The following is a 26,026-nucleotide window of genomic DNA, read 5'->3' on the forward strand; positions in this document are numbered from 1 at the left end:
ACTGACGCGTGTACATTGAATAATAGAGAATAATATCTTTTAGATTGATTTTATTTCATAATGTTAAATTAAACAATGACTTTATCAACACTGGTATAATTGTTTTCTCATGCATCTCATTCATTCAGTAAATAAAGCTTGTCACGTTCCGTTGACGTCACGTCCGTAAAAGTCTAAAAAGCGGATTCGGTGTCATAAACCGATAGTACGGTGTAATTGTACTGTTCTAAATCAAAGAAATAGCGGTCATTTAATTTAGCGATAATTACTTTCAACAAGTTATAAACTCTGAAACATTTTCTTTAGAAGATACACCCACAATTATCCCCGGAAAAGAAACCTTCTCAACACCTCATAATTTGTTTACTCGCAGCGGGCCGCTTTTATAATATCATAGACAATTACCGCTTTCAGACGCTTTAAATGTTGCAAATCAGTCCATGTTTTGCCATTAAAGTTGATCACTAATCCTTTATCGCCTTCTTATAAAAACACTCGCCAGCTTAATATTGTTTTTAACACTTAATCAGCGATACAGATCAATTGACTTTGTCACGCGCTAATGCGTTATGCATGCAGACGATAATTGCTATTAATACACATTGTTATTGTTAATGTCACCGGTTTAAAGTGATATTATGGGCATCTAACAGTTTATAGCTGGCTATCGCAACCGTTGTTTATTTTTGGTATTTTCACTTCATATACAATGTACACTTATATTTGTTAAATCAACATACTAAAACACTATCCCGGAGAGAGAAAAAAAATGCATTTGAATATCAACCGTCTTTTCGTTAAACAACTGATCATGCATGTACGATGTGAACCTAAATTTAGTTTTAGTGCAGATTCGTTCATACGACACAAAGACACAGTTTTGTTTTACGGATCATTTCGGCTTAGAGGAGTGGGTTAGACATGTAAAGTAACCAATATAAAATATATTTTTAATAAACAACTGGTAGCAAAATGAGTTGCAGACAATTGTTCTTTTAATGCAATCAAAATGAAAATTCAATAATAATGGTGAAACAATTTTACATAGCGGTCATGGATGCACAAATTGTTTGTTTACTCGCAGCGGGCCGCTTTTATAATATCAAGGACAATTACCGCTATCAGACGCTTTTACCGCAAAATAGACGGACACATGATGTGCTGTGTTTTTAATTTTCGCGACTCGAGACGACTCGAGACGACTGACGCGTGACCGTTGATTTCAGGTCAAACATGAATTTCGGAATGGAATGTAGTGGCCGTTGGCCGTTATGGACAGGTGGCCGTTGAATTCAAGTGTAATAAAGAGTGTTTTTCGTCGGGGGGATTCCAGACTGACCGTTGTCTGCAGGTGACCGGTAAATTCAGGTGGCCGTTAGGTCAGTTTCGACTGTATACTAAACAAACTAGTATCTTCTCTAAATATTATTTCGAAAAAACCCAGCTCGGATGCCATGAAGGATGTTTAAAGAAAAATAGTTATATTCTGGAAACTTTCGAGAAGTAACAAGTCAAAAGAAACTTGCACTATAACAAGACATTATTTTCGTTCTAGTATCTTGTGAGCTGAAAAACATTTAGAGGCGGGCAGTTACCCTAAAATGACTGTAGTGAAAACGTGGTAACGATCGAGAGGTATTGTTTTTTGTTTAATCTTCATGAAACTCTGCCAGAACATGTCTTCCAATGATATCTCAGCTAATTTGAAATATTTGGTACTTAATCTGCAATATGGAAAGCTTTAGACATTTTTACGGTATCAGAGTATTGGTACTAAATATGCAATATGGAAATCTAAAGACATTTTACCGTATCAAAGTATTGGTACTAAATCTGCAATATGGAAAGCTTAAAAAAACAATGCTCAATTCATTTTATTGTTAGGAGTTTAATGTATAAATATAAAATTTATATACATTAAGAATATATAAACATATACAATTAAGCAACTAAAAAATAACTGTATGCACTGGTACTTAACAGTTTATCGTTTTACAAAACAATGACCTCCCTCCCCACAAAACATCATCAACTAAACTAGCACTGATTTATCGTTATGATCCATGTGCATGACCGTTTGATCATGATGAGCAACGCCAGTGTTTGGCAGGTCATTATTAGATACGTCAATGATAGCCTGGTCAGAAAGATCAGTGATGTCAATGTCCTCTAGCGTGTCATAGTCTGCTTCAATCTGTTTTGCTCTCACAGATGAATTCCTCACCATAGTGTACGCTTTCAACCAACGACGTCTCGGCCTTCCTAATGCAGTCCAAGAGCTGGAATAAGTGACGTCTGTTGAAACGTCATCAACGGTTCCGTATGTGTTTAGGCGAGCCTGGTTCCGGTCGTGTGGCATACCATCAATCAGAATGTCACAAAATACCAACAAGACCGGGTGTCGATGGCACTCTTCGAAGTGGAGGAAACTAACGTAGTTCATATAACCTAACGAACAAAAATAAAACGACTTTGTGAATTATAACAAACAGTATTTAGAGAAAATTGTATTCTCGTGTCAGATTCTCGCCTTTGGTAATAAACACCCTACCGGTAATTATTCGTTAACAACGTAACAACTATTAAGCTACATCACAAACATTGGTACGCAACATCAAAACTATCCGTAAGCTACGTCACCACTATTCGTGAATTACAGCACAACTGTTCATAAGCAACAGTACAACTAAATGCAAACTACAGTATAACTAAACGAAGGCTACAACACATCTTAACGAAGACTATATAACAACTAATCGAAGACTACAGTATAGCTAAACGTAGGCTACAACGCAACTAAACGTAGGCTACAACATAACTAAACGATGGCTACAGTAAAAACTAGAGCCTTGTCACAGACGTGACGAATACCCCCACATGCCGCATTGACATAGAATATTTTGCATGTTGTCTTCACAAAAAACAGCGGACACCATGCTCAATGTTTAAAACGCACTAATTGACCCCGTGACCTTGTTTTTGACCCGGCATGGCCCATGTTCAAACTTGACCTACACATCATATAGATACAACTTCTGACCAAGCATGGTGAACATCGGATAAAAACTACTTGAATTAAAGAGCGGGCACCATGCTGAATGTGTATAACGTACTAAGTGACCCCCTTGACCTAGTTTTTGATCTGGCATGACCCATGTTCGAACTTGGCCTTAAGGTCATCTTGATAAAACTTCTGACCAACTTTGGTGATGATCGGATGAAAACTACTTGAATTAGAGAGCGGACACCATGCTGAATGTTAAAAAACGTACTAAGTGACCCCGTGACCTAGTTTTTGGCCCAGCATGGTCCATGTTCAAACTTGGCGTAGAGATCATTTAGATACAACTTCTGACCAAGTTTGGTGAAGATATTGGATAAAAACTACTTGAATTAGAGATCGGACACAATGCTGAATGTTTAAAACGCACTAAGTGACTCAATTACCTAGATTTTCACCCGGCATGAACCATATTCAAACTCGACCTAGACATCACCTAGATACAACTTCTGACCAAGTTTGGTGAAGAATGGATAAAAACTACTTGCATTAAATAGCGGACATCATGCTCGATGTTTAAAACGCACTAAGTGTCTCCGTGACCTAGTTTTTGACCTGCCATGACCCATGTTTGAACTTGGCTTAGACATCATCTAGATACAACTTCTGACCAAGTTTGGTAAAGCTCGGATAAAAACAACTTGAATTAGAGAGCTGACACCATGCTCAATGTTTAAAACGCACTAAGTAACCCCGTGACCTAGTTTTTCACCCGGCATGAACCATATTCGAACTTGACCTAGACATTATCTAGAAACAACATCTGACCAAGTTTGGTGAAGATCGGATGAAAACAACAGCTCAATCCTATATACCCCCTTAACTTCGTTTGTGGGGGTATGAAAACGAAGGCTACAGCTCAACTAAACGAAGGCTAAAGTACAACTAAACGTAGCATAAAGTACAACTAAATGAAGGCTACAATACAACTAAAAGAAGGCTACAGTACATCTAAACGTAGCGTAAAGGACAACAAAACAAGGACTACAAAACAACTAAACAAAGGCTACAGAACAACTAAACGAAGGCTCCAGTAAAAATAAGCGAAGGCTACAGCACAACTGAAGGTAGGCAACATAACATCTAAACGTAGGCTACAGCACAATTAAACGTAGGCTACAGCACACTTAAACGTAGGCTACAGTACAAGTAAACGAAGACAGCAGTACAACTAAACGAATGCAACAGTACAACTATACGATGGTTCCACTATAAATAAACGACAACTTTTAAATACAAAAAACAACTTAACGAATACCTTAGTACAACTCAGGCTTCAGCACAACTAAACGAAGACTACAATATAACGAAACGAATGCTACAGTACAAACAAACGAAGGTTACAGTACAACTGAAGGAAGACTAAAGTACAAATGAACGAAGGCTACAGCAAAAAAACTAAACAAAGTCTCCAGCACAATTACACATAAGCTACATAACAACTAAACGAAGGCTACAGCAAAACTAAACAAAGGCTACAGTACAACTAAACGAAGGCTACAGCACTACTAAGCGTTAGGTACAGCACAGTTATTCGTAAGCTAAACCACAACTTTTCTATTCGTTGGCTAAAACACAATCATTCTTATGATAAAAATTTGGACATTTTCATTCGGAAGTGATATACAATGCTAAGAATAAAACATAATATTCACCTGAACAATTGTAATTTTTAGGATAAATCTACATGATTTACATGGTAGACGGATGAGCTTTACATTATTCATAGATTTCACCTAATGACCAGGTAGGTTTAAAGAGCAACATGTCATCGTATAGATCATTTCTACAAATGCATTTAAATATCATTTGAAATACCCCAAACAAGTTTCTTACCTTTGCCCCAGGTAATTGTTATTGTATTAACAAAATAAGAACATTAATATAATTATTATCAACACTTGTATATTTTACATTTCGTTAAAGCTATGCGTAAGCTACATAACAACAATACGTAATATACAGTACAACTATTCGTAAGTTACAGCACAAATATTCCCAATCTACACCGACCTTTATCCCATGTTTCGAAGCCATTTACGAGACCACACTTGTCCAGCCTGGAGAGGTACATGATGCCCAGGATCATGCCCTTAATAATGGTGAGAAGACAGCCGAACAGGCCGAGCACGATGTAGAAGAAGAACGTGAAATAAGTGACATTGTGGAATATCTTCCTGAAAATATAACCGAATACAGACGTATAGTTCGAGGACGATGTAGAAGAAGAACGTGTCATTAGTGACATTGTGGAATATTTCCCTGCAAATATAACCCAGGGATAACAAATAAGTGTTCGCAAATTCGCACGGGTGAATAGATTGGAGTTGGGGCTAGTCAATGTCAAAGACAGGGTAACATTTTTAAGCTGGTAAAAAATTCACGCAATTTATCATAAATACCTCTGTATTTTAAAGTAGCTAAAGCTAACACAATTAAAAATCTACGATTTGGGCCAATCAAAGCAAGTATATACCTATGTCATTTTCCTGGAATACGCTATAGGTTTTGATACTGGGCAACCAACGGTAAGAACTAACTTTCTATAACTGTAACCGGTGAATATTATAACAGAATAAGACCATCAATATTCCAATACCGATATACAAATAAACCTACCTGTTGTCCAAAGCCAAAATAACGGACGTGTCTTGTTTTCCTTGCGAATCGACCGATATCCGGGTCTGAAGAAGTCCACGACAGAATAACTTTTGTAGCAACGTAAAGGCGTAGAAAATAAGAACTCCTGATCTACAAGAACAACAGATATTATTATCTAACGTAAAGGCGTAGTAAAAATAAGAACGCCTGATCTACAAGAACAACATATATTATTATCAAACTATGAGTAGCTCAACCTTTTTCAGAACAGCTTTTATATGCAATTTGCTGAATATATTAATACCAAACTTTGGTCTTTATTAATAAAAATGAAATACAACATAAATACTCAATTAAAAGACAAAAATGATGGCAATTTGATGTGTTATGTAGATCAGTTGTCCTTCCGAACAATTTTAAAATACAAGTCTCATTCTGAGAAAACTTTACTAATAGCATGTGCGCAAAGATCCAGATTAGCCTATGCAGTCCGCCAAATAATCAGGGAAGACACTTTCCGTAAATATGCAATGTGTTCTTTGAAGGAAGCCTCTTCTTCGCGAAAATCCAATCTATGCGAAAATTGTTGTTCGCGATTAGCTAGTACGGAGGCGCTAGCTAATCTGAACCGACAATAAACGCACATGTATGCATTAATCCCATTTGTTCCAGAAGGGGCTCACATGCACGACGTACAGAAGGTTCCACATGTACTTCAGGACATCTCGAGAGATTAGTCCGAACACAGGCAGCACGATAAGGTAGGCGAGTGCAAAGAACGTCAAAAGAAGAACAGCCCACACAATGATGTATCCTGAAAACAAAACAGACATGTTCCACTAGCCTGCTAACAACACGCGCACAGAAAAAGGGGCAGACAGCTGCGGCAGGAAGCCGATTCGGCCTGTATATTTGCAATATGCGGCAGAGAAGGTTTCCACAACGACAGTGAACGCTGCACAAGCAACAAGCAACCAGACGTTGAATAAACAACCGTGACATACTCAAGGGACGCAAGTCAATTGTCTCTCGAGACTTACAAACGCAAACAAGTAATATATATATATATATATATATATATATATATATATATATATATATATATATATATATATATATATATATATAGTGAACACTGAGGGATATTCTTGTGTTGATATTTCAATACTTGTGATCGCAAACTTATAAATAATGTTTGCGTCTTCTTTGACAAAGAATATCCTAACATATATTACAATGAACCATAATATGTTATAACTTTCTTATAACTTATTTCATTCCGCCACGTACATTATGATTACATTAATAACCGTGTTACCGATGTGTGAAAGAATCTTAATGCAACTTCATCAGTTAATGTTAAATGTGAATATATATTTAGAATATATTGGACAATTATTTGATTAAGATTTGAGTATTGAACGTGCCCACTTACCCCATAGTATATACGCTATTTGTGAACCTGCATAGGCCATGCTGTCAGACTAATGAAAAATAAATATAAACACATTTTGCCAGTGGTGTAAATCAAACTGTTTGTCTGATTTTCGGAATTATAAATAAAGCAGCTGACACTCAATGGTTTTAAATCGTTCGTTTTGATGTACCATTTACAATATTTAAATAACGTTATCGGTATATTTAAAGAAGTGTATACTTTTGTTTGCCAATTGTTGGGTTTGCCTGGCAAAGTACATAGGTATGTACTTAATATGAGCAAAGAGCTTATTGTCTATAAAGGGCGAGGAGTGAGATAATCTACTCAGTAATGTTTCACACACATGCGAAAACTTCTGCAAACTTACCAACACAAACACAGCGTTTCTGTCGTCGCGGTCAAAGGGCAAATGGTTGAATATGCCTTTAAACATCAGCTTGATATTGTGGCGGTAGTTGGTGAGAATTTGAAAGATTGAAAACAGGGTCAACAGGGACGACAGTATAAAAGATAACAAGGCCGACACTGAAATTAAGATCAAAAGAAATATGCTTAGAAAGTTACATGAATCTATAAGAAGCAATGTTTCCCAACATAATTTGTTTAATATTTGCTAATTTTGGCTCCTTAATAATTGAAACTAGTTAAGGTACTGGATAGTGGATTTTTTTTTTAATGTTTAGTGCCATTTTTTTTTTCCTTCTTTGTGACCCGCCGAAAATCGGCCCTTTCCCCTCCGATGTTTTGTTCTCCTCCGCTGGTAAAGTTTCCCCTAGATTTCATTTTCCCCTCGAATTTTTTTGTTTAACATTTAAATATATAAGTTAACCTGATCCAGTGTAGAAAATAGAATAATATTGCATAATTAAATTTTCTGTTTCCTTGAATTTGTTTTAAAAACAGTAAAATATGCTTAATTGATTATTTAAGACTGTCCTTATTTTCCCCCAAAATCAGGCGTTTCGTGTGATTTTTTCTTCCAAAATCCGGCGTTTCGCGTGATTATTTCCCCTCAAAAAAGGCCAGGCCTTTTCCCCAAAATCAGATAAAAACCCTGAGTGCGAAGTTATACAAGTATTTATTGGTAATAATATACTTAACTACTTTACGCATTTAGACCCACAATTAGTTCAAATCACAACAATTCGATACCAATTAGTCGAACATGAGAACACAATGTTTTCATTACATTTTACCAAAATATAGAAATAAGTGAAGACGTAATAAAACGCTTTCAAATATAGAAAAGAATCATCAAGCCAATTATTTGACATAACTAACCATATTATGCTTGAAATTGTCGACATACGTGAACTTTTGTGTTTAACATTACATCTAGTGCATCGTGTTACATCTTTTCAGCTACAATAAATATGTAACACATATCAAAACAGGTAGCCTGTAACTGCAAAATTCTGAGAATTTTCTGCACTTTGATTTAGTAAATACTTATTACTTAAGTTATATGGGTTGTGAGTTGTGGCGTTTACTTACCGTTGACCTATTTACCATAAGTCTAAGGTTTATTTACCCTTGGCAAATCTACCATAATTGTTGGTTTACCATTGGGCCGTCCTGAAATACCGTTGACCGTATCGTTTACCGAATTGACCACCATTGTTGGTTTATCGTCGACCGTATGGACTTATAATTGACCGTTTTGACCTCCCATTGACCTTATTGACCATAAGTCTTACGTTGGATTACCATTGACATATCTACCATAATTGTTGTATTACCGTTGGACCGTCTTGGAAAACCGTTGACCATATGTACCAATCGTTTACCGTATTCACTTTCATTGTTGGTTTACCGTCGCCGGCCATCTTCACCTACCGTTTACCGTATTGACCTACCGTTGACCGTATTGACCATAAGTCTGAGGAACGAATAACCGCTGTCGTCGACGGTACTGTTGCCTTCGGCCGTCGTGTTTGGGTACAGGATCTTCACCAACTTCTCAAGCTGGTAGGATCCCAGTACGATTATAATACCGAACTGAAACAAGAGGGTAAATATTAATTAACCCTTTACTACTCACATACGCATTTTGACCTTTAAGCATCAAAATAAATTGAATACCTTTCTTACTAGATTCTAGTTTTAAGAGAATTGATTTTCAATCCTAAAATACTGATAAGCAGCAAACAGCACACAATCTGAACAAACGAGGAGCAACTCGCAGGCTGTTCTGGTTTTATGGTGGTTGCATACAGCCATTTTCACTTTGGTACTGAATTGGGAAAGGGTTAAAAAAAGTACCACAAAAATGTGTTTGTTTTTATTCCACCGTGACATTCGTTTTAATTAGAAAACTAATATTGTATTTACCATTGCTAATCTGAATGCTGCTGTCCGCATATATAGGAAAGCTACTATTGCATGAGCGTATTGAAAAAGCTACCAACATGAAGGTAATGCTAATATTTAATAAGCCTTAATATACTTGCTAAAAAACTATTGAATGATGGGATTCTGTTTCAGTTTATATCATGTGTACATTGGACACACGAAAGGAAAGGTACTCTTGCAGCTGTACAAGCAATAAAATACTACCATGTTTAATACATCCAAATAAAAAAAATATTTTTTCAGAGACTTTTGTTACATGTACTGACAGGAAACCATATTTTGCATCTCATTAAAAACCAAGAAAATTTGACTTCGTGACTCTTTGTTAATACAGCCTTAAAAACTGCCAGAAGTCGTTTGTTTTATTAACATTATTTAATTAAAAAACAAACAAACACACATTTGTGTTATATGAACATTATGGGAGGATAAATTGAGATTATTTGAAATTGATCTTACACAACTTAAAACAGTATAACTAATATAATATAAAGAAGTGAAACTCCAGCTGCTGGAGCAGTATTTAATTCTCATTATACACAATTGGTTGGTCCTTTATTTTAGGCAAGGCAAGTGACCAATTGCCCAAACAGCACAAAACAGCACAAAACAGCACCATACAAAACAGCATACAAAACACATAAATGAATAAAGCTGGGGTCAACGCCTTGGAACGGTCAATGCGAAGCATTGGGGGTTTAAACCAGTTTTAGAGCGCTCAACCTCACACTTGGCCCAGCAATATTCATGATTCTTTTAAGTGTAAATAAAATTTAATAAGCATGTTAAGCTTGACAGCCTTGTTTCATTTTATCTTACCTGGTATGAACATATCAAGGCTACTGTGAAAATGCCAATGATCCTCGGCGAATATTTGAATGTCGGGTCATTTACGTAGATATACTGGCGCAAAAGTGCACTGAAAAAGAGTGCCGAAAATACACACGTTTAAGCACTACATTACATATTTTTAAGAAAAGGTATTTTGCTTTAAGTTTATAAGCCATTAATGCAATATAAGTTGACACTATATAGAAACATTATAAGTAAGTAAATCGTGGACACTATTGAAACAAGTACATCGTTGACACTATACCAATATTATAAGTAAGTACATAGTTGACACTGTATCAACAGTATAAGTAAGTACATCGTTGACACTTTAACAACATTATAAGTAAGTAAATAGTTGAAACTGTATCAGCATTATAAGTAAGTAAATCGTTGACACTATATCAACATAAAAAGTAAGTGAATCGTTTACACTATATCAAAATTATAAGTAAGTACATCGTTGACAACATAGCAATATTATATGGAAGTAAAACCATTACTAACATCATCAGTTATATGCAAACAGGTACATATCACATCATTTTTTATTAATGCACCACATCTTGATGCCTACCGAATCTTTGTTTTCCAGTTTGGTTCGCCGTCCAAGGCGGCGTATGACATGTTCTGATATGACTTCTTGCCCGCCAACAGGTTTTTAACGTACTGGATGTTATATGGAGTGCCGTACTTTCGACGTTCAACCTTAAAATTGAAAAAAAGGTTATATTTATGTTCACTGATCGTTCAGTTTAAACTGATAGGTCAGTCACGAGTGTGAAATTATACTTTTATATATATTCAATACTGTACTTAACTGAACACCATGCAATAATTATTAAATGTTTATAGTTCATAAATCATTAAATGCATTAGACCTTATGAGTGGAACAAAATAATCAACATATGCCAACACAAATTTATATTTTGCAAACATCACATGTATAAAATGACAGAAGTACATTTACAACCAAACACAATATATCGTCTTCTATTGAGGACCGCGTTCCTTTCCTGCTTGTGTAACTGTAGTTTCCATTTGTGTGGATTTGACGTAACTTCATCTTTCTATTAATTTATATAAATTACTGTAAACCCAGTTATTATTTGCGTGGCATTAATTTTCGTCGATTTCACGGGTGGACTGATCCACGAATTAAACATAAACAGACCCCAAACTGACCAACGCTCATTCTGTCTTTCGAACATCATAAATCCAAGAAAGTTCTTGTCCACGAAAACAGTCATTAAACATTGTATGCGGACGAATACAAATAAATAATTCAACAGTAAGTCAATTCTCAAACTCCTCTACCGGGTTAACGGCAACCATTTCATTCCAAAGCAAATCTTTCAAGATATGGAATAATTTCTAGTTAGTTTTATATTTTACGCATATCACCGTCATCTTCAACATAATTGAGCTTCTTGTATATTGTGTCCATTTTAAAATGCAAGAAAACAACAACAAAATACTTTTAGTCATAAATATCAACCATTATTTTTAATGGGACGTCATGACGTGGTGATATTTGCGGCAGGAATATGGTACAAGCTGTGCTCGGAACCAATTTTCGATCGTAAATTTGTAAATTAAATAGTTAAATCGTAGATTTTTAAATTAAATAGGGCAATCGCAGATCTGTTTATATGATTGATAAATCGTAAATCTGTAAATGTGGTTGGTCAATCGTAAATCTGTTCATTTGAAAACGGAAAGCAGCACACTGAAAATGTAAATATCAACAAGCACAAATGTAAAATGAGGTTCTTACGCGTTCGATAAATGGTCCCGCTGATCGAGCTTTAATTGCCCGGATGCTGTTCCGTATCAGGACGTACAGGTACCGGAATGCAAGACCGATTGTACACACGAGCACCGGAAGTTGCTTCGCAATTTCTTGGCCCGTTAAACCCTGGAATGAAGGTTTATAAGGTAATTTCCTAACATGACAGAACATATCTTCAGTTGATGCAATATCTGGAATCTTGTCAAAACAGAGCAATTTCATAGAACAAACAATTAAGTTGATAAGTTTTCAAAAGAGAACAAATAAAGAATTGATGGATATTTGATAAGCATGAAAAGTATACTTTGTACTAATTATTGAGGTGTGTTTCTTTCCAGTCACAAAGTGTCGTAGTCAGCATTATTTATGCGCATTCCCATACGTGTTGGCAAAACATACTGAAATTGTAAAACCACATATAATGAATAAAACAGTATGTGGGATAAACAAGTTTAAATGCTACATACGTTTTCTCCTCCGTTTGGACAGTTTATGACAAGCATAAAGTGAACGTATAACCTGAAACAGAGTGATATTATTTTATTAAACTATAGAGTGTTATATAGTAATACTAGTTAATGACATTGACATTCAAAAACAAGAGCACCGCCTTTCGGGTGCAGACCGCTCATCTATTTTCTTTTTAAAGGTAAAGGGACTCTCATTTTCAATCACAAAGGAGGGAGGGGTGGAGTGAAGAGGGGTGCATTGTGTGGGGGTGTGGACATTTATTACATTATCTTTCAAAAATGCGAAAAAAAGGAAAAAACATCGGGGGTGGGGGGGTGGGGGGATGGGGTGGGGTGGGGATTCTTGGGTGCGATGGTTGGACGGTATTTCAACCATAAAATAATAAAAATAAATATTTGTGTTTTTTAACCGTTTAAAAAAAATGGGGGGGGGTGAGGTGGGGGGTATAGTGTGAGGGTGTGGTGGTAATTTGTGAGATGATCTTTAAAAAAAAAACATTAGGGGGGATTCGGGTGGGGGGTGGGGGGAGGGGGGGTGGGGGGAATTCTTGGGTGCGATGGTTGGACGGTATTTCAAACATAAAATAATCAAAATAAATAGTTTTGTTTTTTAACCGTTTAAAAAAAATTGGGAAGGGGGTGGGATGGGGGGTATAGTGTGAGGGTGTGGTGGTCATTTGTGAGATCTTAAAAAAAAATAGGGGGGGATTCGGGGGGGGGGGGAAGGGGGGGCACGGGCGATGGTTTGGGTGGAGTCTATTGTGGTATGTCAGGTAAGAGTAGTTTTGTCAAAATATCAATCAAATCTAATCATAAATAAAGAAGTTATGGCAATTTTAGCAAAATTTAATAATTTGACCTTGAGAGTCAAGGTCATTCAAAGGTCAAGGTAAAATTCAACTTGCCAGGTACAGTAACCTCATGATAGCATAAAAGTATTTGAAGTTTGAAAGCAATAGCCTTGATACTTAAGAAGCAAAGTGGATCGAAACACAAAATTTAACCATATATTCAAAGTTACTAAGTCAAAAAAGGGCCATAATTCCGTAAAAATGACATTCAGAGTTATGCAACTTGTCCTTTTACTGAACTCTTATGATAGTTTGCGAGTGTTCCAAGTATGAAAGCAATATCTATGATACTTTAGGGGTAAAGTGGACCAAAACACAAAACTTAACCAAACTTTCAATTTTCTAAGTATAAAGGGCCCATAATTCCGTCCAAATGCCAGTCAGAGTTACATAACTTTGCCTGCACAGTCCCCTTACGATAGTTAATAAGTGTTGCAAGTATGAAAGCAATAGCTTTGAAACTGTAGGAATAAAGTGGACCTAAACACAAAACATAACCAAATTTTCAATTTTCTAAGTATAAAAAGGGCACATAATTCTGTCAAAATGCCAGTCAGAGTTACATTACTTTGCCTGCACAGTCCCCTTATGATAGTTAGTGAGTGTTTCAAGTATGAAAGCAATAGCTTTGATATTTATGGAATAAAATGGACCTAAACACAAAACTTAACCAAAATTTTCAATTTTCTAAGTATACAAAGGGCACATAATTCTGTCAAAATGCACGCCAGAGTTATCTAACTTTGCCTGCCCAGTCCCCTCATGATAGTAAGTAAGTGTACCAAGTTTGAATGCAATAGCATTGATACTTTCTGAAAAAAGTGGACCTAAACGCAAAACTTAACCAAAATTTTCAATTTTCTAAGTATAAAAAGGGCACATAATTCAGTCAAAATGCACGCCAGAGTTATCTAACTTTGCCTGCCCAGTCCCCTCATGATAGTAAGTAAGTGTACCAAGTTTGAATGCAATAGAATTGATACTTTCTGAGAAAAGGGGACCTAAACGCAAAACTTAACCGGACGCCGACGCCGACGCAGACGCCGACGCCGACGCCAAGGTGATGACAATAGCTCTTTTTTTCAAAAAATAGATGAGCTAATAATAAGCAATAACAAGTATAAGATTCAAATAATTTGTCTACAAATATTGTTACGCGTTTCTCGCCCTTACATATTTATAGAACTACCCGTATTTGTATACATAGTACCGCAATTGATTCTCCAACAACCTTGTATTGATACAAGGGTTGCTTTCGCTAATCTGGTAATATATAGAGCCGCGCTCTCGGACATCGGGGGTTAATGCTTAAGCGTAAAGTGACGTTCCGGATTAGCCTGTGTGGTATAAACAGGCTAAAAAGGGATTACACTGTCCGCCTTAACTGGAATTGCGCCAAGAAGGGACTTTCTTTATACAAAAAATACCATATAAGTGAAAAATATAGTCCTTTCATTGGTCTGTGTTAACAACACAGGCTAATTTGCGACGACACTATTCGCACATGCATAACGCCCGGTTTTCTAGGGAGGCTAATAAAGGAGCGGATAAATGGGATCCTCTTGGTTGAAACCATCGACACATTCAGAAAATAACACATATAAATGATGTGTAACCATGACTTGACATTTTACATATACACATTTTAGCGAAGTTCGTAAGAAATATATAAAAAAAATATGATTTTCATTTTAATTAATCATTTGTTTGTAAAACGTTATAAAATATCTCAAATGCCTTTTCGCAGTCTATGAATTCGCTTATAATAGCCAACAAATACCTTTATTATAACCGTACTGTGTATGGTCTTAAATATCAATCCCACATCGCTTTTTTTTCTTTATCAAATATAATTTCATTACAAAAATTGCTAGAACAGGAATAATATACCATTATTATTACGTATATTAATAGCTCTTCAATTAACAGTGAAATATTATAACTATCGAATATCATTATGAATATAATATTCAAATTATACAGACAGTTCTAAAGATCCATTTATTCTACTTTTATAAAAAAAAAACGTGTATTTGCATTAAAATGATTATAATTCACTGACCAGAATGTGCAATACCCCAGGCCCAATATGGAGCCCACAAACACCCAGCTGGTTGTTAGACAGGCGAACAGTGGGTAAAACATAAACCCGATGACCAGTACGTACAGCATTATCAGCAAGGCTGAAATATCAAACGATTCATTATTGTAATTTTTATTTTCATCAAATAATTTCTTCATATACGGTACAATCATTATTATTCGCTGAAGATTAATTTTGGTTGATTCTGCGCATCGATAGATCCACGAATTTAACACAAACACCTAGGAAAATGACCATTTGGGTTTCTTCTGTGCAACGATAGATCCACGAATTTAAGTTTATTATTTAACACAAACACATAGGAAAATGGACATTTGGGTTGCTTCTTTGCATCGATGGATCCCTAAATTACACACAAACACATAGAAAAATGACCATTTCGGTTGATTCTGTGCATCGATAGATCCACGAATTTTAAATAAACACATAGGAAAATGACCAATTAGGTTGATTCTGTGCATCGATAGATCCACGAATTTAACACAAACACATAGGAAAATGACCATTCTGGTTGATTCTGTGCATCGATAGATCCACGAATTAAACACAAACAAATAGGAAAATGACCATTTTGGTTGATTCTGTGCATCGATATATCCACGAATTAAACACAAACACATAGGAAAATGACCATTTTGGTTGATTCTGCGCATCGATAGATCCACGAATTAAACACAAACACATAGGAAAATGACCATTTTGGTTGATTCCGTGCATCGATAGATCCACGAATTAAACACAAACACATTGGAAAATGACCATTTTGGTTGATTCTGCGCATTGATAGATCCACGAATTAAACACAAACACATAGGAAAATGACCATTTTGGTTCATTCTTTGCATCGATTGATCCACGAATTAAACACAAACACATAGGAAAATGACCATCTTGGTTGATTCTGCGCATCGATAGATCCGCGAATTTAAAACAAACATGAAGGAAAATAACCATTTTGGTTGATTCTGCGCATCGATAGATCCACGAATTAAACACAAACACATAGAAAAATGACCATTTTGGTTGATTCTGTGCATCAATATATCCACGAATTAAACACAAACACATATAAAATGACCATTTTGGTTGATTATATGCATCGATAAATCCACGAATTAAACAAACACATAGGAAAATGACCATTTTTGTTGATTCTGTGCGATAGATACACGATTTTGACATAAACACATAGAAAAATGACCAACGCAATTTCCTCATTAATACAAAATACGAAATCCAGGCATTTACTTGTCCACGAAAAAACATGTTATCCTGCCGGGGAATATAAATTATTTTACAATATTTGCAGTCGACAATCGCCTTTATTACATATTTATGTTTACAGGATATGATGTGACATAAATGAGGTTTTAGTGGCTTATTTACCGGGATACTCCGGTATCTATGACTTAAACAAGTTGTCGATTTATTATTCTACCTAAATGACATTTTTATACGCACGAAAATATAAACACGTGCTAAGAGAAACATTTTATGTTTATGAATAATAATGGATCAAAAGACAATAAATAACACGTCATTATGCATTTGTCTATGTCAGAATAAACGAATGGGTGTGACTGACTTTTCAAATAAATGTTTGATAATGACCAATAATTAAATAGGCCATTAGACAGCAGACATCGGAGAACCCCCTCAATAGGACTTGAGTATGGTTTAGATACGTACTTTGATACCAAGCTGGACCAGCGCTTAATAGTCCTCTGATGTTGAAGAGCACGTAACAATATCCAGCGATACTTCCAAATGACATCATGTATCCGAAATTGTCCGAACAATGGTCCAGCATGTTTATTGGACTAAAATGAGTATCCGAATTGTCCGAACAATGGTCTAGCATGTTTACTGGACTGAACTGAGTATCCAAATTGTCCGAACAATAGTCAAGCATGTTTATTGTACTAAAATGAGTATCCAAAATTGTCCGAACAATAGTCCAGAATGTTTTTGGACTGAAATGAGTATCCGAAATTGTCCCAACAATAGTCCAGCGTGGTAATTGGACTAAACTGAATATCCGAAATTGTCCGAACAATGGTCCAGCATGTTAACGTGACTGATCTGATTTACCGTAAAATTGTGCGAACAATTTCCAGCATGTTAATTGGTTGGACTGAAATGAGTATCCGAAATATTCCGCACAATTCCAATGGCCTAGCAATGTATTAGACTGAGCTGATTTAATGTATAATCGTAATTGTACGCAGAACATTAATTTTCGTTGATTTCGTGGGTCTACCGATAAATTAATCTAATACAGACACATCGGGAAATGATCGACGAAATTTGCTTATTTAATACCTTACGTAAGAAATCAAAGAAAAGGTCAACGAAAATTTCATTTTTGTATGTGTAAAAACAAACACGAAATTTCATGATGTCGAATTTAAATGATTTTATGAAAATGGAAAACATACGAAATATATTTCACCATTTTTTTTAATTATAAATGCAATGATTTTCATTCTATGCACATAAGTCTAATTTAAAAATAAATAGACAGAATATTCGAAGTAAACTTGATAGTTAATGTCTTACTAGATGACTGCTGGTCGGCGCCATAATGCCTTGCATCTCGTGTGTTCGGAGCGCTTCTCAAGAATACAGAGTATAGCAATGATCGCGCCCTGAAAATTAAATCATTTTTTCCCAAAATTCGAACAAAAATTTCCCCCAAAAGATTCCGAACAATTCCAATAAACTTTATAATTGGTTTATTGAGTTTATGTAGAGCAACTTATCTCCGTAGCACTTTATAATATAAAAATGAAAACGCAGTTTAACATACACTTAAAAACCATTGGTAGTCAAACTTGTTGAGTTTCTCAAATATTTAGCTACTTTTCATATTGGTAATATTTGTAGTCCAACTTGTTGACGCTCTCAAATATTTACCTACTCTTTATATTGGTAATATTTGGAGCCCATATAAAAAGGATCTCTAAATTCTGTGCGCTTCTTATTAACCCATTTATGACTAGCGTCCTAAAAAGGACATTGCAAACAGCGTAGACCCAGATGAGACGCCGCATAATGCGGCGTCTCATCAGGGTCTACACTGTTTGCTTAAATGAAATTCTGTAAGAAATATTCTAAAAATAGAAATAAATATACCAGACATCCCTAATTTTGGAAATAAATTGATCCAATTTTGAAGGATGGGAGAGTCCACTGGGCATAAATGGGTTAATTAATAAGACTCAAACAATTGGTATAGTGTTAATATTTATAAGCATATTGATTATGTTTCATTTTCCCCAGTTGCATGGTGTATCGCGCTTTTTTCCCATCCAAGAGGTACACGCTGTAAAATGTATTGCGAACAAAATCACTGCACGTGTTTTGTCTTAAACAGTACTTAATCATCAACCAGTAGTTTAAACAGATTCTTGTTGCACTCACAATGCTTACATTTTAAGGTAATTTCTTAAAAACACGAATGTCACACTGCCAATGGGTTGAGTAATCACTAAATAATTAAGATAACTGCATTTATACTTTGTTAAGCTTCTCAATAAAAATAGACACGTATCGTCATCATCATCATAATCAACAACAACAACATAAACATCGTCATCCAAAGTACTATCATAACCACGACCATGTGCACAACTATCATCACAATCATCAACAACACCATCATATTCCTCAGCAGCATCACCACTATCATCGAGCCCATCAACAGCATCATAACCACCATATTCATCAAAATTACCATAGCATCGTCTTCATCGTTGGCAGCATCGACATATTAATTCTATGTTCGTATTAAACAGCATCAGCCGATTCACGATCATGTTCATGAACATTATATTATATTAGGATCGTATCAAACAGGATCAACCGATTCATGATCATGTTTATGAACATTTTATTATTATGATTGATCGTATCAAACAACATCAATCGATTTATGATCATGTTCATGAACATTTTAATATTCGATTCGTATCAACCAGCATCAACCAATCCATTATCATGTTAATGAACATTTTAATATAAGTGTGACCAGGTCGACTTTCTCCAGATTTGTTTAGTGTTTTATAATCCTTACCTATTATTTTAACATTGTATTTTGTTGATTGTGGTCACATGATCAATTCGGAGGGAACAGCTAGCAGGCATTTGTATTTTATGTACAAATCGAGTTCAAGTTCACTCTAGTGGTCAGTATTGGTTCTTGTGTTTGTATTATATTGTATAATAAATAATTATATAAAACAGAGAAAAAATTTCATTGTTTTTCAATATCTACTGAATATATATATAATATAATACTGTATTGTATGTAATTGAAAACGGTTGCAATACATTGTTTTCTTTGTATTCGTTTGAGGTTTGAACATCTTTAATGTTCAAATCACATGATTTCGCGAATGTTCAGAATGGCAGCAAATTAATAAATTCACTTTTAAATAGCAACTTATACACTCAGTTAAAACACCATAATATCTGTTTGCATGCTCTAATTTACAGCACCAGTAGCTTGAAAGAAGCGATACTGAGTGTCAGTGAAGTGACAGAGAAAAGGACTCAATTCCATAAATTGGAAAGAATTGTATAAATTGTATAAATGTGTTTAATGAAATATTCTTAATTCATTATTTGTAAGGTTTTGTATGCTGCGTTTCTGTATTTATGATTATTGGTGTCACTGTTGTACCTGAATCTTATACGAGTCATATAAAACACATGTTAAGGCCACTAGAACAGAACTATTGTTTAATTGTTGAGTATTTTATTGTTTTATATATTTCAGATCCTGTCAGATTAACTCTGGAATAACTACCATATTTCGTATGATTGTATCTCATTATAGACTGACTGAAAGTCTAACATTATTAAAAGAAGTGAACTATTTAAAATCTTATTTATGATGTCCTGTTGATTGGGATACAATACACCCATAACCATGAGGGTTACATTAGGATATTATTAATCAGCATCAACTAATTCATGATCATGTTCATGAACAAAATACACAACTGCAATGATCACATTGGTCGGGAAGTTTTGCTTGACAGAATAATACACGTTTACTGAATACTAACCGAAATGATCATCGCAATCAGCTGGTACTTAATCAGTGGACCAGTCTCTTTCTCGCATGGCGAATTATTCGGCAATATCCTGCAATCGTATGCAAATAATCAGAAAAAGAATAATAATGATAATAATACTAATATTTATTATTATCCCTCGCCATAGGCGGAGGGATATTGTTTTGGCGTTGTCCGTCCTTCCATCCGTCTTTCCGTCCGTCCGTCCGGAGCAATATCTTGGAAGTGCTTGGGCGGATTTCATTGATACTTGGTATGGGTATATATATGGATAACAGGATGATGCACGCCAAATGGCATTGTACACCATCTGTAAATAACGGGGTTATGGCCCTTTGTATATTAAAAAAATGCCTTTTTGAGTGTCAAATATAACATTTTGTGTCCAGAAGCATATTAGCGGGGGATATAAATTCAACGAATTTGCTTGTTTTTACAAAAATTATAAAAATAATAATAATTATATTAATGATGATGATGATGATGGTGACGACAACGATGAGGTTGCTGATGGTGATGTTGTTGATGTTGTCGTTGATGGTGATGATAATGATGATTGTGATGATGATGATGATGATGATAATGATGATGATGATGATGATGATGATGATGATGATGATGGTGATGATGATGATGACGGCGACGGTAATTGTGGCCTAGGCGGTGTTAGTGGTGGTGGTGGTTGCGTTATGCAAGGTGGTGCCGTTACCATACCTGAGATAGGTAGTATGGTAAATAACTTAAATAGACTTTTTCACAGACTTTGGCGTGTATTAAAGTTTGTCATTAAATGCTTAGAAATTTGATAAATGTAAACATTGGAACCAAATTGCTCCAGTAAACAAGATGGCCATGGGCCATAAGGCGCTCACCTGAGACCCAAAGGAACTTAACTATTCTGGGAAGGTGGAGTTCAAAATAATATAAGTACTTCATGAAACATAAATATTATCCATAAGGTTCACAAGAAGAAATTCGCTCGCTACTGGAAACCATGCTCTTCAGAGCACCGGAGCCATTTTCAAAGTAAATCGAGATATTATAGGAACATATGTTATCAGCATGTTTCATTAAGATTGAACGAAAATGTGACTTATAGAGAGTTCACAATGTTTCACCTTAGCAATAAAAAGATATCTGCCACCCACCTCAGGCCCTTGCTTTAAAACAAACTGGAACTATTTTCAGACTCACCTTGCAATGATATTTCCAATTAAAACAACAATCAACCCTATTTAAAACACAAATCTTTGATAATCACACCAAAACTACTGACCTGACATCCATAAACTGTGTGCCATAACAATTTGTGTTCCATTCTTATCAGTCTGAAGGTCTTTGATGTGAGTTCCCAGCTGAGGCCTATTTCTAGGGACTAAGGGCTTTTAAGCTGCAAGCCTGTTACATCACATTAACAATTCATGCACAGTCAATAGATAATTAATTAGTTGCTGATAAGAAGGTGTATGAATGGGATCAATGGAGAAATAAGAGTGCATTCTTGACAAGCCATGCATTCATGATTGGAGGTCAAACACAATATACAGTTGTTTCTCCCCTACAGTTTAGAGTCAGGCCCCAAATTCCTGTGCTGGCCACTTGTCACACATATTGTTGCATGTAATTTGATGGCCGCAGACCAATGAAATAACCATTAGCCACGGCAGGTACCTCATTATCTCTGACAGTTGCTTGATGCCTAACCACTTGTTTACAGCCCTTTGCAGGGAACAACAATTGCTATACAGTGGTATTAATATAATTAAGAGTTCGGGATGAATGTGCATGAGTAAACTGAATGTAAATCTGCTATCTACATTCGAGCTATTCATATTAGGTCAACTGATGTTAAACACTGAAATAAATCAGTTCTTATTGGGTGAAATTTAAAAAAAACACGGTAGCTCCGCCCTTTACCGGTTTCTAGATTTTTTAAATTTCGCTTAATTAGTAACTTCTATGATATACAATGAAGCTAAAACACAAGTCCCTGCATATTCAAAGAATATTTTGGTAACTTCTGTTGAAATTTCAAAGAAATAGGCAAACAACGGACTGATATCCAGAATTATGATATTCAAAATTAATCAATGCTTAAAATAAACAAATAATTTACCATTATTTCTTTCTGAGAAGGATCTTGTGCAATATGGACCCCTCTTGAAAATCTGACAAAACGCCACACTAAGAATAAATTAATAACTTTGAATAAAACTTCAAATCAGTTGCTTAAAACTTAACAATATTCACAGTTAAATGAACGCAGTGTCTTTTTATCTGCAATCAAGGCATCAAGGAAACATATAGCCTGAGCTTATCAGCCCCATTACATGTGATTTATTGCTTTTCATTGACTGCCTGCTGGTAAGCTGACCACTGCATCAAATTAACATGTAATTGATACAAGATAGTGGGAAAGTAGATTCTACTCTCTCTCTCTCTCTCTGGGGCCTGACTTAGAACTGCCTAAGTATTTTTTTGTAAAATCAATATTACTACTTAAAACTTTGAGAAAACATGTATTTAATAAAGGGTTTTCAGATGGCAAAAATATGTTTTTTGCACTTCATCCCCAACCAATCACCAACATAATAATTCTGTTTTATTATGGCTATGTTTTTCAAATGTTCACTACTATTTTCAAACTCGTCCGAGATATCCACATAACCAATGTTTTGACCAAATTTCATGATGATAAGAAAACAAATGTGACTTCTAGAGTGTCCACAAGCTTTTTTACTATATAAATATAAGGAAAAAGACCCCCCCCCCCCATGGCGGCCATGTTTTTTTACCGATCTAAACCATTTTAAAACTCAACCGTCGTATCCAGGAAACAAATGTTCTGACCAAATTTCAAGAATAAAGGACCAAAAATGTGACTTCTAGAGTGTTCACATGTTTTCACTATATACATATAGAGAAAACTCCCCCGCCCCCTGGCGGGCATGTTTTTTTTCACCGATCTGGACCATTTTCGAACTCATCCGAGAAATCAATGATACCAATGTTTTGACCAAGTTTCATGATGATTGGGCAAAAATTGTGACTTCTAGAGTGTTCACAAGGTTTCTCTATAGCCATAAGGAACACTGCCTCGCCCCTGGCGGCCATGTTTTTCAAGAGACCGGAACAATTTTTTAACTCAACCAACATATCATTAAGACAAACATTTTGGCAAAATTTACATGAAGATTGGACATCAAATGTGACTTCTACAGTGTTCACAAGGTTTTTCCTAGTGACCTATTTTTGACCCAGCATGACCCAGTTTCGAACTCAGTCGAGGTATCATCGGGACAAATGTTCTGAACAAGTTTCATGAAGATCAGACAAGAAAGGTGGCCTCTAGAATGTTCACAAGGCAAAATGTTGACGACGGACGCACGACGGACGACGGACAAAAGGCGATCCCAAAAGCGATCTAAAAATGAACTATGCACACAGTGAGTGGTGTATTTTTCGCATTAAACAAGCAAACCTCGTAATGTCACAAAATATAACGATAACACCAGAACTCTCAAATTATTCATTCGTTTCGCGTTGGTAACGCTCTATAACATTATTTTTTTAATCGTCAAAACATGCAAATAATGAACATTTTAGATCATGGTATATGATCAGTTATACTGTTCCTCCCAAAAATCATAACAACGACAATTTGCAAATTTAAAACATTTTTACCAAAACGTGAAAAAGTTCCTTTAAAATGGGCGATGTAAGTTGCAGCATAAGAACCGATAGTCTCAGTATTTATTTTGGAAGCAGACAGTTTCAAATACGTGTAATGGTTGTAGCAGTAGCATCGACGCTCGTCGGTGTTGGATAACGATTGATGTATTGCATTAGGTTGGTTGTTGTGAAGGCTGTAAACCCAGCTGATGGTGATGGTGTTATTATGTCCTTTTTTATCATTTTCGTTTGAACGCATAATGCGTAGTTTCGTGGAGAACTACTTTAAACAATGCCATTCAAGCTCATTGTACGATTGAACAAAATAGTATAACAGTTTTCAAAAAAAAGACTTACTCTTTAAACCGCCGCCCATCGCTAGCTTGTAACGGGCTCTCGTCCATGTCGCTTTAACTATAATCAGCACTTCCTATATAGATCGGTTACTTCCAACTTTGTGGGGGTCGTTTCTCTCTATCTCTCTCTCCAACTTCGAATTGCTAAAGAACAGGCATATGTATAAACCGCAAACGTTTGGTTAGTTCATAAAAACCGTTAAATCATTAGCATATCTCATTACATAAACCCGTTTACCGTTGCATATGTTCGGTAGGTTAATTGCAATTGGATTTGTACAAACGAAAAAATGTAAACACAGTTGAAATATACTTGCATTTTAGTTCACGTAGTAGTCGTAAAATATATTTCAAGACAACTGATACAATGACTCAGTGAGGTGTCGTTTATATTACATTCCACAGAGGAAAGTACCATAGTTAATATATAAGGTATATTTTATTTCAATAACACTTAAAGCGCGTTGAATTCCGCCTATGACCATTACAAATACTTTACAAATAATACTTCCGTTACAACTCACTTCAAATGTACAACTTAACTTGTCATTCAATTCAAAACTTAAAGCTCAACATCCTGTTTATGTTTCCTGAAACACGATGGACTACACTGATAAATTGGCCTATTGACAGTTGTAAACTTTGAAAACTGTATACACTCGCACGCATACTTGAATGTAGTGCAACGTTACACAAAATATGCAATTCATCCCAGTACTGAAGAGAGATAACCTATGTGTGTACGATAGTAAGAAACTACTAGTCTTGTTCATGAATAAATGGACCTCGTTCTAGCAAAACGGGGTCTAATGCTTAATTAGAGACAACACTTTCCATTTTGTCTGGATTTCCGTACAGAAGAGACTTCTTTTAAACAAAAAAGCGTTAAGTGTCGTCCTAAATTAGACTGCAAGGTCTCACGGCCGTTAATCACGCGCGCCACCTCTTTATTTGAGATGCATTAATAAATGAGCCAATGCAACTTCCTAGGTGGCGCTCAGGCCCGGATGTTTTGAAATGTAATGGATAATTTTAAAGGGTGATTAAGTTTTATATGGGTTTTTTTTCAACACATTTCGCATTATTTTTAAAATCGGGAAATGTAGTGCGATTCAGGGAAGATTAATTCATCCAAAAATATACAGAAACATACATTCTCAGCACAATTAAAAACGTGAATAGTTGTGGCATGGTGGAGTTTTAAAAAGCATTTCGGTTAGTTTGTCCTCTGTTACGAGAAAATGTTCACCCAATTAACCGATTGCGTACAACAATCACTAGATACTGCATGCACAAAACATATTGGCTTCTTGCCGACGTAGTAGATAATTTTGAATTTGTCCCCAATGCTTATGAGATGGCGCTGATTATAGGATGTGGCGCCATTAACAATGATTTTGTATTGAATAATGTGCA

The 26,026-nt window shown here is 35.6% G+C and overlaps 1 protein-coding gene across 6 annotated transcripts; it reads right to left on the reverse strand.

Annotated features, from left to right (window-relative positions):
• Positions 1-1,868: 1,868 nt before the first annotated feature.
• Positions 1,869-25,318, reverse strand: LOC127846698 (stimulated by retinoic acid gene 6 protein-like). 6 transcript variants are annotated; one of them, XM_052378185.1, is made up of 17 exons: positions 25,135-25,312; positions 24,612-24,754; positions 20,574-20,652; positions 18,061-18,149; positions 17,191-17,321; positions 15,460-15,580; positions 12,544-12,595; positions 12,062-12,202; positions 10,861-10,991; positions 10,272-10,371; positions 8,957-9,098; positions 7,468-7,625; positions 7,098-7,146; positions 6,359-6,476; positions 5,681-5,812; positions 5,075-5,238; positions 1,869-2,448 (listed from the first exon to the last, which is right to left on the reverse strand). In XM_052378185.1, the coding sequence occupies exons 2-17, from the start codon at positions 24,656-24,658 to the stop codon at positions 2,033-2,035; spliced, it is 2,070 nt and encodes a 689-aa protein (XP_052234145.1). In that variant the 5' UTR covers positions 24,659-24,754; positions 25,135-25,312; the 3' UTR covers positions 1,869-2,032. The 6 variants fall into 6 exon arrangements, 5 of the variants coding, with proteins under 5 accessions (XP_052234145.1, XP_052234144.1, XP_052234146.1 ...); XM_052378184.1 differs by having other exon boundaries at positions 24,928-25,312; XM_052378186.1 differs by lacking the exon at positions 25,135-25,312 and adding an exon at positions 21,859-21,980.
• Between the last annotated feature and the right edge of the window lie 708 nt (positions 25,319-26,026).

The sequence above is a fragment of the Dreissena polymorpha genome, chromosome 9, assembly GCF_020536995.1.
Source record: "Dreissena polymorpha isolate Duluth1 chromosome 9, UMN_Dpol_1.0, whole genome shotgun sequence".
NCBI classification, from domain to species: Eukaryota; Metazoa; Mollusca; class Bivalvia; order Myida; family Dreissenidae; genus Dreissena; species Dreissena polymorpha.